This window comes from Cornus florida, unplaced genomic scaffold (genome assembly GCF_030987335.1).
Source record: "Cornus florida cultivar Cherokee Brave unplaced genomic scaffold, ASM3098733v1 CherokeeBrave_3.0.0_Hap2_Chr05, whole genome shotgun sequence".
Taxonomy (NCBI): domain Eukaryota; kingdom Viridiplantae; phylum Streptophyta; class Magnoliopsida; order Cornales; family Cornaceae; genus Cornus; species Cornus florida.
Genome location: NW_026775575.1, coordinates 109,426,640 through 109,442,096, shown reverse-complemented (window position 1 = coordinate 109,442,096; position 15,457 = coordinate 109,426,640). Strand labels below are relative to the sequence as shown.

The 15,457-nt window shown below is 32.9% G+C and overlaps 1 protein-coding gene across 1 annotated transcript in view; it reads left to right on the top strand.

Moving 5' to 3' along the window:
• Positions 1–11,412: 11,412 nt before the first annotated feature.
• The window catches only part of LOC132308482 (protein PHOTOPERIOD-INDEPENDENT EARLY FLOWERING 1), a 28,071-nt gene continuing 24,026 nt past the window's right edge, over positions 11,413–15,457 (top strand). The window contains exons 1-2 of the mRNA XM_059806570.1: positions 11,413–11,575; positions 15,302–15,396. Coding sequence (XP_059662553.1) covers positions 15,337–15,396 — 60 coding nt within the window. The 5' untranslated portion in view covers positions 11,413–11,575; positions 15,302–15,336. The remainder of the gene's footprint in view (positions 11,576–15,301; positions 15,397–15,457) is intronic.

Genomic DNA, 15,457 nt, shown 5'->3' with positions numbered 1-15,457 from the left:
TCCTTTCATTGCAACTCCATCATTATCCTCAAAATATCCTCCTCAATGCATATGTACATGTATATGTACATGTGTGTGAAATGACCACAATGCCCCTCAAAACAAATGGCAAAACCGGGAGAAGTTCCCGTACCCGAAAATCGTCTCGACTTCTAAAAAATTCTAAAATAATATCGTCGCATTTAATTGACTTAAAATAATTAAAATGCACTTCTAAAATCCTCGGCTCAAGAAAATGACCTAAACGGCCCTCGGGGTCTGCGTGGCACGCAAGATGAGACATGAAAAATAAAAAAATAAAAAATTGAAAAAATTCAGAAAAATCCGGGACATTACAACACCCCCACTCCCTATAATATATATGCATCACCCACAACCAACGGAGCCTACCTAGCCATGTTATGCAACCATGAGCCATGTCTGAGTCCCTTGAGCCACCCTTGCATGCTGAGCCTAGTATACGCCTACTGCCTTGTGCCCATGTCTCTGACTTGACCATGCCACACGTCCATGACTTGCGGTCCATACTTTAAGTAACATATAAGTCAACCTTGTGAACCTAACCCATGTCAATCCCACTGATCTGAACCAAGCTAACCTATGCTCATGAGTTTTCCCGCGCCTTGGTCTGTTGGGGCATAGCGCTGAGCCATGCCAAACTTTGGTCCATCCGAGTCACATCCTTGCTTGAGGCAAGTTAGAACAATCCAATGACTCATATGTGCTAGTCTGCTGAACCATGCCACAAGGCTTGGGCCTTGCTTGTGCACACATATTGGCATGGCGCACACACCACGTGTGTACCCATAGCCTGCCCAAGTGTGCGTGCTAGTGCACATACTGCCCGTCCTTGGTGTCATTGACGCGCCACCAAATGTCTCCTTATGTTGGTTAAACTCCCACGTGTTACATGCAAGGTTTGCTATGGCCTTGCTGAGGGGAATGGGTGCTAGAAAGTGTCTCCCTATTAAAGTATAAGTGAATTCCATAGCTCTGACAATAGTAAATATTTTATATGTCCGATGAGTCATAATAGGCAAAATTAACTTTTTGGACCTCCAAATTCAAATCTGTCTTCACCAATAGGCTTCTTAGATATCAAGAAAGCTCACATAACTTTTCCAAACCCAAACTCTAAACTTCATTTTTCAGCATATTTAGGAAAATGCCACTATACACGCTGACAACACCTGTAATACCCCCATATTTCCGCATGTAGGTTGGCGAGGCCCACACCCGATAGTACGGGGATATCAAAAACAAACTGGTAATAAACGAACACAGAATACAAAATGATAAATAAAAATAGATAAAAATATTGAAATGAAAACTAAAATGATAATCCAATATTTAAATCCTCAAAATAAATTTTTATTAATTAATTTTTCTGATACAATTAATCCTCCAATAATACAACTCAGAAATTCATATTATGTAGACCCCTAGAAAACCAAAACAAAAAAGTAACAGTAATAACTGTCTATATCTGAAAACTAAAACATAACTGAAACTCCTATGTAAAATCGAAAGAGTAAAGTAGACTGGTCTCTGCTTAGCACGAACTATCTTTACATCTGACGAATACCTAAAAAATAATAGTGGGTCAGGCCCACGAACAAGTTTTACTCTACTACATTTCAAATAGAGATTTGATACACATATACATCCTAATCAACTAAATAATAATTAAGTAGTCCGTATATATATTGATACACACTAAAGGAACCTCACTGAACTATAGGGTTGCCTCAACCTGAATAGTAGGCAACATGCAAAACGCACATATAGTGGGTATGAGTATCTAGACCTACCAGGGCACATAACTATATCCAGCTACACATCCCTGACAATATACGTACCATAACCATGATCCTGATACTCAAGCTCATATCATGGCATATATCTATACATATATAAAATCCATCCTATCCAAATATAAAATAAACTATCTAACCATTTTATTTCAATGGCATGCCATCCAACTGATTTTGTTGACCTGACACGAATAGGTAGGACTTAATATTTTAGTTAATTCGTCTCTAAAATAATACAAGTAGGTAAGACTTAACTTATTAGTTAATCCGTCCCTAGTAAGCCCCCATCTCTTAATATGGTGCATTAATCCATATAATCCAATAATTGACGCAACAGATATAACAATTCATCAAGTAATCTAGAAACAAGCAAAATAAAAATCAGATAAATATTTAATTATATTATACTGCCAATACATGATTAAAATCAAATAACATCCATTTAAATTGCTAGCATAATATTAAACAATTTATCATCCATTAACAATATACAAATTTAATTAAAATTTCATATTGTTCCAATCCTTAGCATATTAATGTGAATTATGCATTCTAGGTATTTAACATGTCCATTTAAATCATTTAAATTAATTAAAACGAAGAAAATACACATTGTAACCAAGAAACCAAGTCACAGCCGAAACCAATTTACTAGCTCCTAATACTAGCGTATTAGTCTACTGGTTCCCAACCTAGTGAACTAGCAATTAGTAGTAGTCTGCTGGATTCCTAACATAGTCAACTAGTAATTAATAGTCTACTAGGCTTTCAACATAGTCAACCAGTAAGTAGTAGTGTGCTAGGCTCTCAACATAGCCAACTAGTAACTAGTAGTCTACTAGGTTCTCAACCTATTCAACTACTTCTTCCTAGGTGCGTTTTCTTCCTTGTGACTCCTCTGTTTTTTCGTCCAACCTCTATTGCTAAGGGTTCTAACCTTCGATTTTAGGTTCCAAAGTGTTCCAATAATTAATTTAAAGTCTTTAAACGCGATTACATAAATTTACAACACATATCATGCATTAATTTATCAAATCAAACAAGTTACATGAAAACCCATAACAAATAAATCATACACTGCGTTTAATCTCCTAAGTATGTAAACAGGTTTATTAATTCCAATTAAATGTCATAAAGTTGTTCTAAGCATGTATAGAATGCATGATTTAAGGGAAATAAATAGAAGAAGAACTTGCCTTAAGGTTTCGAACGAAACCTTCTCTTATTCTAGCTAGCTTTTTCAGCCCTCAGTTGCTCCTGGTTCAAGATGATACCTTTTAATTTCGGAACACGGGTTGATCAAGTCCGCGCACAAAATCAGAAAAATATCAAAACAATTAAAGTATTTAAACAAGCACATAATACAAAGATAAATAATAAAGAATAAATAAACCGCTGAAGAAAACTAATAAATAAATATTTCCTTAATTAATAATTAAGGAGTTCCGCAACTCAAGAACCCCTTAAAACATTATCCAATAATCCAATATTACTTAAAAGTACACAAGCTGAATAGATGAATGACAGTCTCCCAGCTGCGGATCCTCAACCTCGAGACTGAAACTTCTAATAACCTGAAAAAATAAATCGTGGGTTAAACCCTGCGAGCAAGTTCTCTCTACCAGACTTCTGAAAACCAATAAGTAGATCATTTCTGATCAAAATCAAACCTAATAAAGTTTTAAATTTAATAAACAATGATACGCATATGTATAAATAATTATATATAGTAACCTTCACATCTATTAATATTTTCATTAATTTTTTCAAACCATTAAACCATGATTAAACATAATCATACCTAAACCAATTCAAAACTCCTTCTCTTTTAAAGAGAAACCCTTTCAACCTTAACTCCATTTTAAATAATTATTTAATCATTTAAATAATAAAATATAATTCAATAAAAATTATATTTAATCTAAAAGCCAATAATGAATTTAATTATTTAAATCATACAGCCAATACCTAAGTTTTGACAAATCATCCATATCTCTACCAATATTATTTTATTAATATATATAAAATAATACACAAACATGTAACTACTAGATTATTCTAATTTAAGAATATCTAATCCTAATCCAACTTATACATACAGTATTCATAGATGAATTTTAATTATCTAATACACGCAACAATTTAATTATACTTTAGCAATTCAACCATGCCATTATGAATATATTTATTTATATATTGGCAACTCAACCATGCATCCTTAAGTATATTTATTTATACATTGGCAAATAAACAATGTCATTAAAAATATATTTATTTATATATTGGCAACTCAACCATGCCTCTTTAAGTATATTTATTTATACATTGGCAAATCAACCATGCCTGCAAATCAACCATGCCTAAAATTCAACCATGTACCAATTTTAAACTTAAAGATGAATTAAATCACACATAGACATCTCATGCATATCATACATATAACATTAATTTTAAAAAAAACAACCTATCTAGATATACCGATTAAATAAGAATAACTAATATTAATTATCTTAAATAATATATACATATATATGTGTATAATACCTTCCATAATATATATATATATATATATATATATATACACACTTCATTCCGTAATAAATCATTAATTTATTATATTTACGAAAATAAATGCTACTAATCCTCTTAGTAACATTCTATAGCTCTCAAGACAATAAGAACACTCCTCTAGTGGTTGTTTTCAACCCTAACAGGCTTAAAATCAATTCTGAAAATTCACTGGACCTCACAGGACCTTAACGGGACCCTAAACAGTGCCTCACGCTCCCCTACGCGCCACCACATGCGCCTAAAGCCTCTGAATGTGTCTCTACGCGCCACCTAGCACTGGCAGCGGACTTCACACGCGCTCTCACGCGCTGCCTATGCGCCTGATTCGCTTCTGGCTGACGTGTCGCTCTATTATTTACTGGATGTAACTTGTCCCTGCACGCGCGTCTCACCAGATCACTTCACCACACCTCCATGCATCTGTGTCGCACCATATCAATCTCTTTTTTGATCCAGCCACATCTAAGGCTGAAATCTGTGGCACACTGAACCATAATGCACCTGCTCCACACCAAATCAATCCATATATATTTAAACTAATCCTATGGCCTAGAGCAGCGCACTCACCCTTATACCATAAGCCACACCGCACTGGAATACAGTACTCTCTTTGATGCGTCGTGTGATATCCCTCGGATCCGAGACACAGGTTGATCAGGCCCAGGCCCAAACCCGAAGGAATATCAAACAATTAATATTTTAAAAACGAACACAGATGATAAAATAAAATAAGAATAAATAATAAAAGCTGGAAGAAGCTAAAATGAAATCCTTTAAAGTAAAAACTTAAATTCCAATAATCCAAAACCTCCAATAGATTAAACAACTCGGGAATCTATCTCTAGTTGACCCTTAATAAAAATCAAAACTGAAAAAGAATAACTGAAAGAACATCCTAATATAAGCTATGGAGAGAAGTCCTACATCGTCGGTAGAGTGAGTAGAAACCTCTGCTCAGCATGAATACTTCTAAGTCTAGAACTGTCGTGTGCCTGAAAAATAGAAGTGGGTCGGGCCCACGCGCAAGTTCTGTACTACTACAATCCAAACAGAGGCCCGATACGCATGTACATCCTAAACAATTCAACAATAGCTAATAATCCGTAAATATATATATAGTCACACTAAAGTACTCTCACTGGACTACAAGCCGGTCTCAACCTGAATAGAGGTAACATGCTAAAACGCACACGAAGTGGGCATATGTACCTATGCCTAAACAGGGTACACCTCCAACCATCGTATCCAGTTATGCATCCCAATGCATATACGCTCCCTAACCGTTGATCCCGAGACTCAAGCTCATATCGAGGTATCATAACAATAGGACTTAACTTTTAGTTAATCCAATTCTTAATCCAGAGTAGGTAGGTTTTGGTATTTTGAAACCAAACCGTCCCATACCAGTGTATACTATCTAACCATCCAGCAGTTGATAAATCAGACACTTAAGGTAAATATCAACTAAATCGATCCTTCCAACAATTGATACTAACAGTGATAATGAAAGCATCAAAACAGAATTACAGTATATTCATAAACTTACTCAACTTATAGTGTTTCATAAAATCCGGTATAGTGCTAAGTTTAAATCTTAATAACATTCAACATCCAGCAGTTGATATTACAGGCAATTAAGGTAAATATCAACAAAGTCCATGCCTCCAACAATTGACACTAACAATGATAATGAAAGCATCAAAATAGCATTACAGTATATACATAGACATGCTTAACCTGTAGTGTTTCACAAAATCCAGTATAGTGCTAAGTTTGTTTACATTTTAAAGCCACTCAACACCAATTCATTCAAAACAAATATAATTCAGATACATGATCATGATATATGGTTAAACATGCTACAATTATATTATCCGTCTCAGAAGATTACTATTTCAGAGAGAGTTAAACATTACTAGTTTTCCAAATTTAAACATAATGTAATTGTCTGATTAAGTCCTTACTATCCAAATTATTCTAAGCACGTAGACTTAATTAACACCACATCTGGAGCCTTAATATAACCATATACATCAATTAGACATTCCATATTCAATCATGAACTCAACTGAAAACTCCAGAATTAACCACTGCATGCAAAAACTGACTGAAAACGAAGAAAAAACCAAAATTCACCAAGGAGACGTCTCCCAAAATGTGAAGCTGCCTCCTTTAGGCCTTGGAGCTGACTCCCACACTTGGGAGTAGCCTCCAGCTCCAAGGGAGCCGGCTCTCTCCCTCTCTGCCTCGTCTTTTCGTCTTCCCTCTTCTTCAGACGCCTTCTGCAACTTCTTTGCCCTATGCTATGGTTCCTAAAAGTTGTAACTCAATCCCAGTAGGTTCCTAGTCCATGTTTAAGTCTTTAATACATTCCATGCATAGGTTTAAATAGAGAATTAAGCAAGCAAATAGCACGTTTTAACAAGTTTTGCAAGCAAGCAAACATACTGTGATAATCCAAGTTTTAGCATAAACAGATAACGTTTTTATTGATTAAATCAATCCTATAATTATTTAGGAATGCAAAGAATAAGAAGCCTAAGGGAGATAGTAAGGATATAACTTGCCTTACACCGAAGTTCGTCTCAATTCGCCGGCGAATCCTTTGTTTGCTCTCTGTTTTCTTCCCAGCCGTCTCCAAAACTTCTCTCAGCCTTGCTATGTCGTAGTATTATGCTAAAACCCTAGGCAGACACCTTAGGTGTGTATTTATAGGCCACCCTAATCTTAGGCTCTCTTAAACCCTAATTTGATTTACTCGGCCCATAGAGAAAACTAGGTTATATTCAATGTTGACTGCCTATGTAAATTGTAAACCCAATGAAAAGCTATACACAGTCACGTTGAAAAATAATTAACGAATTAACCTAAACTAAATCAAGTCCATTTAAACAATTAAATTAAACAGTTAAACCGTTAACTTTAAGTAAATTAATTCAATTAAAACAATTAAATTAGAACAAATAGATAACTAAATTCAATTAAATCACAACAATGAAAACCATTAAATAATTAACCATAATTAAAAAACAAAATTACACATATGCATGACAATAATAAAAAATGCAAACTAAACAATAAATTAAATACCAGGACTATCCTTTTAAAATTAGGGGTATTACACGTCGTAATACAGATGATATAAACAGTATATATATTTATTTATATATAATTTTCCAAATAAATATAATAAATTCCTAAAAATATATAAAAAAATACCAGAAAATTAAAGAAAATTCTCAGAAAATTCCAAAAGCTTTAGGAACCCTAATTAACCCTATTGGGTCAAAGATCAACCTATAAAATTGATTTTTAATCCATATACAGCACATATACATACAATTAAAATTCGATAATTCAAAAATCAAAAATAATAATTTATGTTTTTAATTATTCCGATCTAACCATGATTTTAAACAAATAAAATTAATCTAAACATTGATACTCAAGGTGAAGTCCTTATGAGTTCTAAGAGGAAAGACAGAGAATAACTCGCCTGAAGGTTTCAAAACGAAACCGACGCTTCAAGCTTTGATTGTCTCTTCCATTCCCAATGTTCTCCTTCTCAGATCCGGCCTCCTCCTTATTATCCATTCTTCTTCCTCTTTCTTTGCCTCTCTTATTTTTAAAACCTTTAACCCTAAAGCTTTATGTATATATTTATATACATTAGAATCCAAATCCTATTCTTACTAGGACTACCAAATAAAATAATAAAATAATAATCTTTAAATATATATATATATATAAATATATATATATTTCATAATTAATCATTAGTTAATTAAATCATATATCTTATATATATCCATAAATATATATCTATATATATATATATCCTTCCATAACACTTATTAATTAATTATATTTATTTATAATTAAACATATATATTTATAGTTATACAAAAATGGTCATTTAAATAATTAAATAACCACGGGCCTTTATTAGTTAACCTAATAAGGTTCCATTTAAGTCCAAGACCACATCATTTGGTCCAACTTCCCTTAAGCCCAAATCCAATTAATTTAAATAAATACAGTAATTAAATAGACACTTAAATTAAAATAACTAATTACATGAAGTACATAAACAAATAAGAAATTACAACCAAGTTACACCATACTAATACAATCAACGCGCCAACAATTCAATCAATAATTAAGCACACAAACAAACAATTATCATATATAATCACGAAATATAAATTAATAAAAATAAGACAATTAAATCATAACACTCAATTAACTAAAATAAATCATTTAAAAATAAAAAATAAAAGCAAGTAATCCCAAATAAATCAAATAAATCATTTTAAATAAAAAATAAAAATCATTAATCCTAATAAATAATACCTTTAAAATATAGGGGTATTACATTCAACCCACGAGCAAGCCCCTTCATTCACCTTCCTTGGTTCAGCCTTAATTCTTGGCCAAACACTCCTTCTTTCTCTCTCAGCTTCTCATCTCTAAACTCTCTGCCTCCACAATACATGAATATGGTTTTTTAACCCTTTGGAAGACAATACTTATATATATACAGGCTTATAAAATAATACCCTATTATATACAAGTCTGATAATAAAGGAAAATAAAAGAAAAATATAAAATATCTATATAATGCTAAGCCTGTACATGATATACATATATATAAATATATATATATATATATATATATAAACTGACAATCCAAGTAGTCCATGAGACCCAAATGGTTGGTTCATTACTACTATCCAAATCCATAAAAATAAAAATAAAATTAAACATTTAAATCATTTAATCTAACAGATGATTACATCATCACATAACATTTAGTCAAACAATATTCATACAACAATTAGTTGAAATACACCATTTAAGCACACAATTTAAATTAAATAATTAATTCAATTAAACAAATAAACAATTAGATAAATAATTAAATAATCAACTAAAAATGCAATTAAAACAATTAAATAAATTATGAGACTATCATTTTAAAATTAAGGGTATTACATTCTTTCCCCCTAATAAAAGGAATTATATCATCGGAATACATAAAACTCAGAATTATTTTATTTTTAATTCATTTTCGTTCTGTTGTGGTCTCAGCCTCTGTATATGGGCTCCACTAAACTCCAATATATCAAATAGTATACATAGTTCCTATATTTAAGAAATACAATAACCGTACTACACATAAGTTGTATCTAATAACAACTCAATCTTACCTAATATTTTAGTCAAGGGTAACGATCTATATTCCTCCAAGTTCCATAGCATATATGCACAAAACTCCTATGCACCCAGTGCTAACAATTTGGTAATGTAAATCTATAGGCTACTATTTTAATTGATAAACACAATCCGCGAAAAGTCAATTTAATAAGTAAAACCGACCTTCCTCAAAAAATTGCCTTGCTTCCTATATGGAACACATAGTGAGCAAACTATTTATTGACAGGAACTCTAGTATACGAGTTCGATTATTTACAAAAATATGTTGCCGCCTCCAAATCGTGCGCAAACCATTACAAAAGAGAGTATCTCTCCGACGTATCTTTAAATGAAGTCAAGGTTTGATTATACAACCCTTATTTTAATTTCAAACCAACAAATGAGAGATCTACACTATGTAATATATAAAACCTCAAACTTGTCACAAGTAAATTATTATTATTATTTTATTCAAAATACACAACTACCTTTTCCAGATAAGAAACATCATTTTCATCTCAGCGTCTCCGTTCCAATCTTTAATGTTTCAGTCTATTTTGAGAGGACCAATAAATAAAAAAAGCCAAACTAAAAACTAAAATGAAAATAAGAAAAGAAAGAAAAAGATAAAAATATAAAAGTTGTTTCTTTTGAATAAATTACCTCTTTTGATATGATCCAAAAAAATATATAGTACACAACATAAAAAAAAGGAACCAAAAAAAACAGAAGATATATGTTGAATAAATGATCTCCTTACTGGGAAAAAAAAACAAACTCTATTTGTTGAGCAAATTATATCTTTTGACAAGACAAAAAAGAAAAAAAGAAAAAAGAAAAAAAGGCCCAAACACAAGTTATCTTTGTTGAATAAATAATCTTTCTTGACGTGGCAAGAAAAAAGAGTGACACAAATAAATTATATTTTCTAACAAGATCCAAAAAAATAAGTTATCATAAATTATCTCTTTTGACAAAAAAAAAAAAGGTCAAAAAAAAAATAGTTATGATATTATTAAATAAAAGATGACGCATTAATGTGTATAGAGACTATTTTGTCAAAAGGCAAGCGGAGTGCATTTGTATTTATCAAGTGACATGTTGCCTGAGTGGTTGGGTGCCTCTTCGTGTTGGAGCCTTGCACTTAGGGATGACAATTTGACCTACCCTGCCCCACCCTATTTTTGGCTATTTTCGGGGACCGTTTAGTTTATTTGGGCAGGAATAGTTTGATCTAATAAAAATTCGCTCGGGTTTGGTGCGAGGCGGGGAGGTCGCCCCGCATCGCCCGGCCCATTTAGATTGGTAAATTACTTAATACCTTTATTTCATTAGTATATATATTTCCTAGTATATATATTAAGTGTCATATATAATAATATTAATGTAACAAATGAATTTGATTAGACCGAAAAGTTATAATGGTGAAGAACTGAAGATGAGGAAAAAAAAATAGAGCAACTATATTTCAATAATAAATAAATTATGATCTTTAACGGGGCGGGGCTTATACCGAGTAAAAATGTTAAACGGTTGCGGGAATGAAGTAAAAATCCCCTTATTTTTGCAATTTTAATGGGGGCGGGTACACTCGCACCTGTTGCCGGCCCTACTAGCACCTTCCCTTTTCAAAAAAGAAACAAAAAAATTTCTTTACAAAATTATTATTTTAAATGAATAAATGGATGTTTATCTACAATTAACCCTAATTTTAATTTTAATAAACGGGGTTTCTAATTATTATATATTTTCTTGATAATTAGTTTAGAAAATTTATTATGGTTAATAAATAAAAAGAATCATAAATATTAAAGACTCAAGAGGGCCAAAATCGCGATCCAAGTTCTCAATCTGGAATCAGCAGCAGAATAGCGCTAGCCCTAAATCGTCCCGCTTCGTCGCTGCCCCAAATCGTACCGCCCGCAAGTCGTCCACCGCCACCGGCGATTACTCTCCACCGGCGGCGTCTATAGCATTTGTGGGCGACTCTCCAGGTTTTTTCCATTTTTCTCGTTCTCTCTCTTCTCCCTCAACCATCTGGTCCGTTCTCTCACTTTTCCCACTGACTTCACAGTTCACAACCACCATCCACCACCAACCGCTAACACTACACTCTCATCACAACCACGACACCAAACTCCCTTTAAGTCATCATTGTTCACAGCCCGCACACAACACCACTTGTCAGAGCCGCCGCCAACACCACCACGGCGCACCTTACTAACGAGTCACGGCCCTCACGAACAAACACCTCATCAGTACCACTATTTATGTATAGAAAGTATACACCTGTCTGTTTAATGTTTATATATACACGGTGTACACGTAAAAAAATTTGAAAGTTGGTGCATTGGTGGTGGTTACTGTCTATATGATCCTGATTCCTTTATTACCTATGTATATTGTGGCTTCCTCTTTTTCTTTTTTGTTATTGAAATTATGACTCCTGTGTTATAAATAACGAATGATGAACATGATAGAGGTTTTCTTTTAACACATTTGTCTATTTTATTTATAAGCTGATTTGGTGCTTAATTGCTTAAGCGATGAATTGAATTACTTATATAGAGTAGTAATACATTTTGCTATATTTTTGTGTAGCCATGTGACCGGTGTCCTTGTGGTGTTTCATAGGTGGTAATGGAACAGGTGGGGATGGACTGTGACTGTTTTGCTTGAAGTGAGGATGGGTTTGAGAGTGAGAACCCATCCTGGGTTTGTGATGGGGATGGGACTAAGATTTTACAATTGGGACGGGGTAGAACGAAAAGATTTTAGCACAAGCACAAATAAGAACAAATTTTGATATGTCCCCTTTTATTTGTTGAAATTTTAGTAAAAGCTCGGCATTGTAAGATTATAGTGATGTTTAAAGAATTTTTATAGACCACTATGGATCAAGGAAAAAATATACACAAATATGGTTGATTGATAAGAAATTGTAGGAAATGTGAGTAACACAAATCTTTGAAAAATGTCTGAGAACAAGATGACTTAACTAAGTTGAACACAACCATTTGTCTTACTTGACCATGAAACCCATTTCACTTTCTTTTCCCCTGAATCTGTGGCACTAAGTGACACATGTAATTTAGTCCCTCAAGGTAAACTAAACAACACAAACATACAGATTTAGGCATAAGTATATAATGTGTTCCAAAATGATTAGGACAGCTTTTGAAAGTTTATTTGCTCTAATGTCAGTCTTAGTTTTTTGATATTTTTCATGACTTATTGGCCTGTTGATGTTGTCTTTTTAGGTTTTCAAGATACACAAATTTTAGGTCACATGTTCAAAACAGGAAACAAACTTTCCGCATGTTGAGTTGTCCAATTGCTTTATAGAAGGACTCTGGTTCAAAAACCTTTGGTTGAATTTTACAAAATTTGGTTCTAAATTACAATCTTGTAATTTCTAACAAAAGGTTTAAGGTGCCTGATTTAGGCTCTCGAAATGGGATAGGGTGTATTTGTAGGTTTCTTGGTTGACTTTGTTCTAAATCAAGTGCTGATCGGAATTACTTTAGTTATTAGTAACTTAACATTCTCACTACTATAATTTTTTTTACTGTTGGCAAAACTTTACCGGTTCATTAACCACTCCCCTAAAAGATAGCCAAAGTTTTTATTTTTTTACGATTGAACCTTATTGAATCCACCCAATTTATACTTATCATAATTTTAAAAAATGCTCATAGCTTAAAAGAATAAATAGCTAAAGACTTAAAGTGCCCGCAAAAAACTAAAAGTCAGATAAAGATCATCAAATTGAAACATCAGAAGAATCCATTTACTAATAACATGTCAAAAAAATTGTAAAAGATTATTTCTAACCGGAAAATACATGAATTAGCGGTTTAGATGTTTGTTTTAAAAGGTGTAGTCCATTTATACAGAATCTACACTAGAAAGTAGATTCTCAGTCTTGATACTTGATCCCGCTATTTGGAATTTGGGTTCTACTTAATTCTTAATTCATTTATTAATTATTTTTAGATATTATCATTCCCTTCTCTTTTGCCCCCTATAAATTTCCTTCACCAACCTTAAAGTTGTACAGGTTTAGCTAAAGGTAAAATGCTACATTGATTTGTTTTATCAAAGGACTATGTGAAAATTTCATCTACTACTCTTAGTCTGTCCTCGTGCCATAGTTATGGTGTTAGAATATTCTTTTCTCAATGCATTTTCTTTGGTACGGTACTCATTTTTAATCCTTCCAATACCTCCCAAGGAGAGTCTATAAATGGATTGCAGCAGGAGTAAGTGGAATGTAAGACAAAGTGACAAACATGGGTTAATTAATTCAGCATTTTAATAAACGATATTTTAATGATCAACATGGGATATAATTTTTGATGGATTTGATATATGATGCCAACTTCAATTTGTTGGCTCTTAAGACTCAGTTGAGTTTTAGTTGTATTGAAGTTATATTGAGTTATAGATTCTCTCTCTCTCTTGAAATTTTGGTTCTCTAATGTCAGGTTGAATGTGATAGTCTTAAAATGTGATATTGACGATAATGTTGGATAAATCAACCTGCTAATGCTTGGACTTGTGTGACACAGTTGGCTACCACGAGAGCAGCGACATAAGTTATATATATTTACACATTTTTTTTTTCATCTCTGAACTTTAATAGTAGTGATGCTGCTAATGCATTGCTGCATAACAAGAGCGGAATGATTCGGCAGAGTTTGAAGACATATATTATTATTTGAAGACGAATATATTGTTTTCATTATTCTATCAACTTATTCTATCAACTTCATCCTCGTATCTGTTATATTTGCTTGTATTTTTGCACTTCAGGTCAAATCCCATTTTAGGAGGAGAAAACCTCTCTTCTCTGAAATTTGTACATGTGGCGTGATAATTGAACTATAAAAAATCCACATGACTATTCACTTGTCAGAAAAAAAGAATCCTAAAATGACTATTCAGTGATTAACTGAGAGCTCTGACTTGGGATTATACTTGGATAATATTTAAATTGGAATTGATTTGTCAAAGGGCTAGACCTAATCCATTATTATACTAAGATAAAGTCAATTGACAGAATTACAATATTAAATGTTTTTGGTGAAGTTGAAAGTTTGTGCTTTAGTTTCTAATGCCCTTGTCTGTGGAGGAAGTGTTACGAATTCGCAACTAATTTCCTATTTTATATCTTGTAACCAAACAGTGCAATTTTTGTGAATATGATGAATAAAATGCATGATTTAGAGCGTTTGAAGTTGGTTTTTGTCAGCAAAAGAATTTGTTACTGAGGGAATGTGTATCTTTTCCTTCATAACTAATAGCTTGTGGCAAATGCTACGTTACATTTACTTAAAACACGACTTGTTTTTGTTTAATTTTTTTGAAAGAAATTGCTGATACGAGCTTCTTTAGGGAGTTCATCTTAACTGACATAAGCCATGTTTCTAGTTTGCTTTAAGTCATATGCATGCGACACCTGAGTTTGTGGCCGCGTGGCGAGTTCGTGAAATTTAGCCGTTCCTCTTATCTGCCACACCTCTCTCTATTTTTTGATTGTCAATGACTTAAAGTTTGTTGAAGGAGATGTTGCATTGTTGAGAATCATATTCATTGTGCTTGATTTTTCTTTTTAATTTATCTTGATGCTTTTCTTTCTTCTGTGGTTGTATATGAGTGCTCAAAACTAATATTTGCATTTTTTTTTTTTTTTTGGGTGAGCTGGTGGTTATGCACAGGACTTACGTTATGCTATAAGTATTACTTGATAACCATGGCCTCCAAAGGTCCAAGGTGTAAGCTTGACCATGACACAAGGGCTAGGCGGCAAAAGGTTGGTTTATGGAATTTTATTTTTCGTGCAAAGTTGTGCTTGCGAGAGAATTGATGGATTT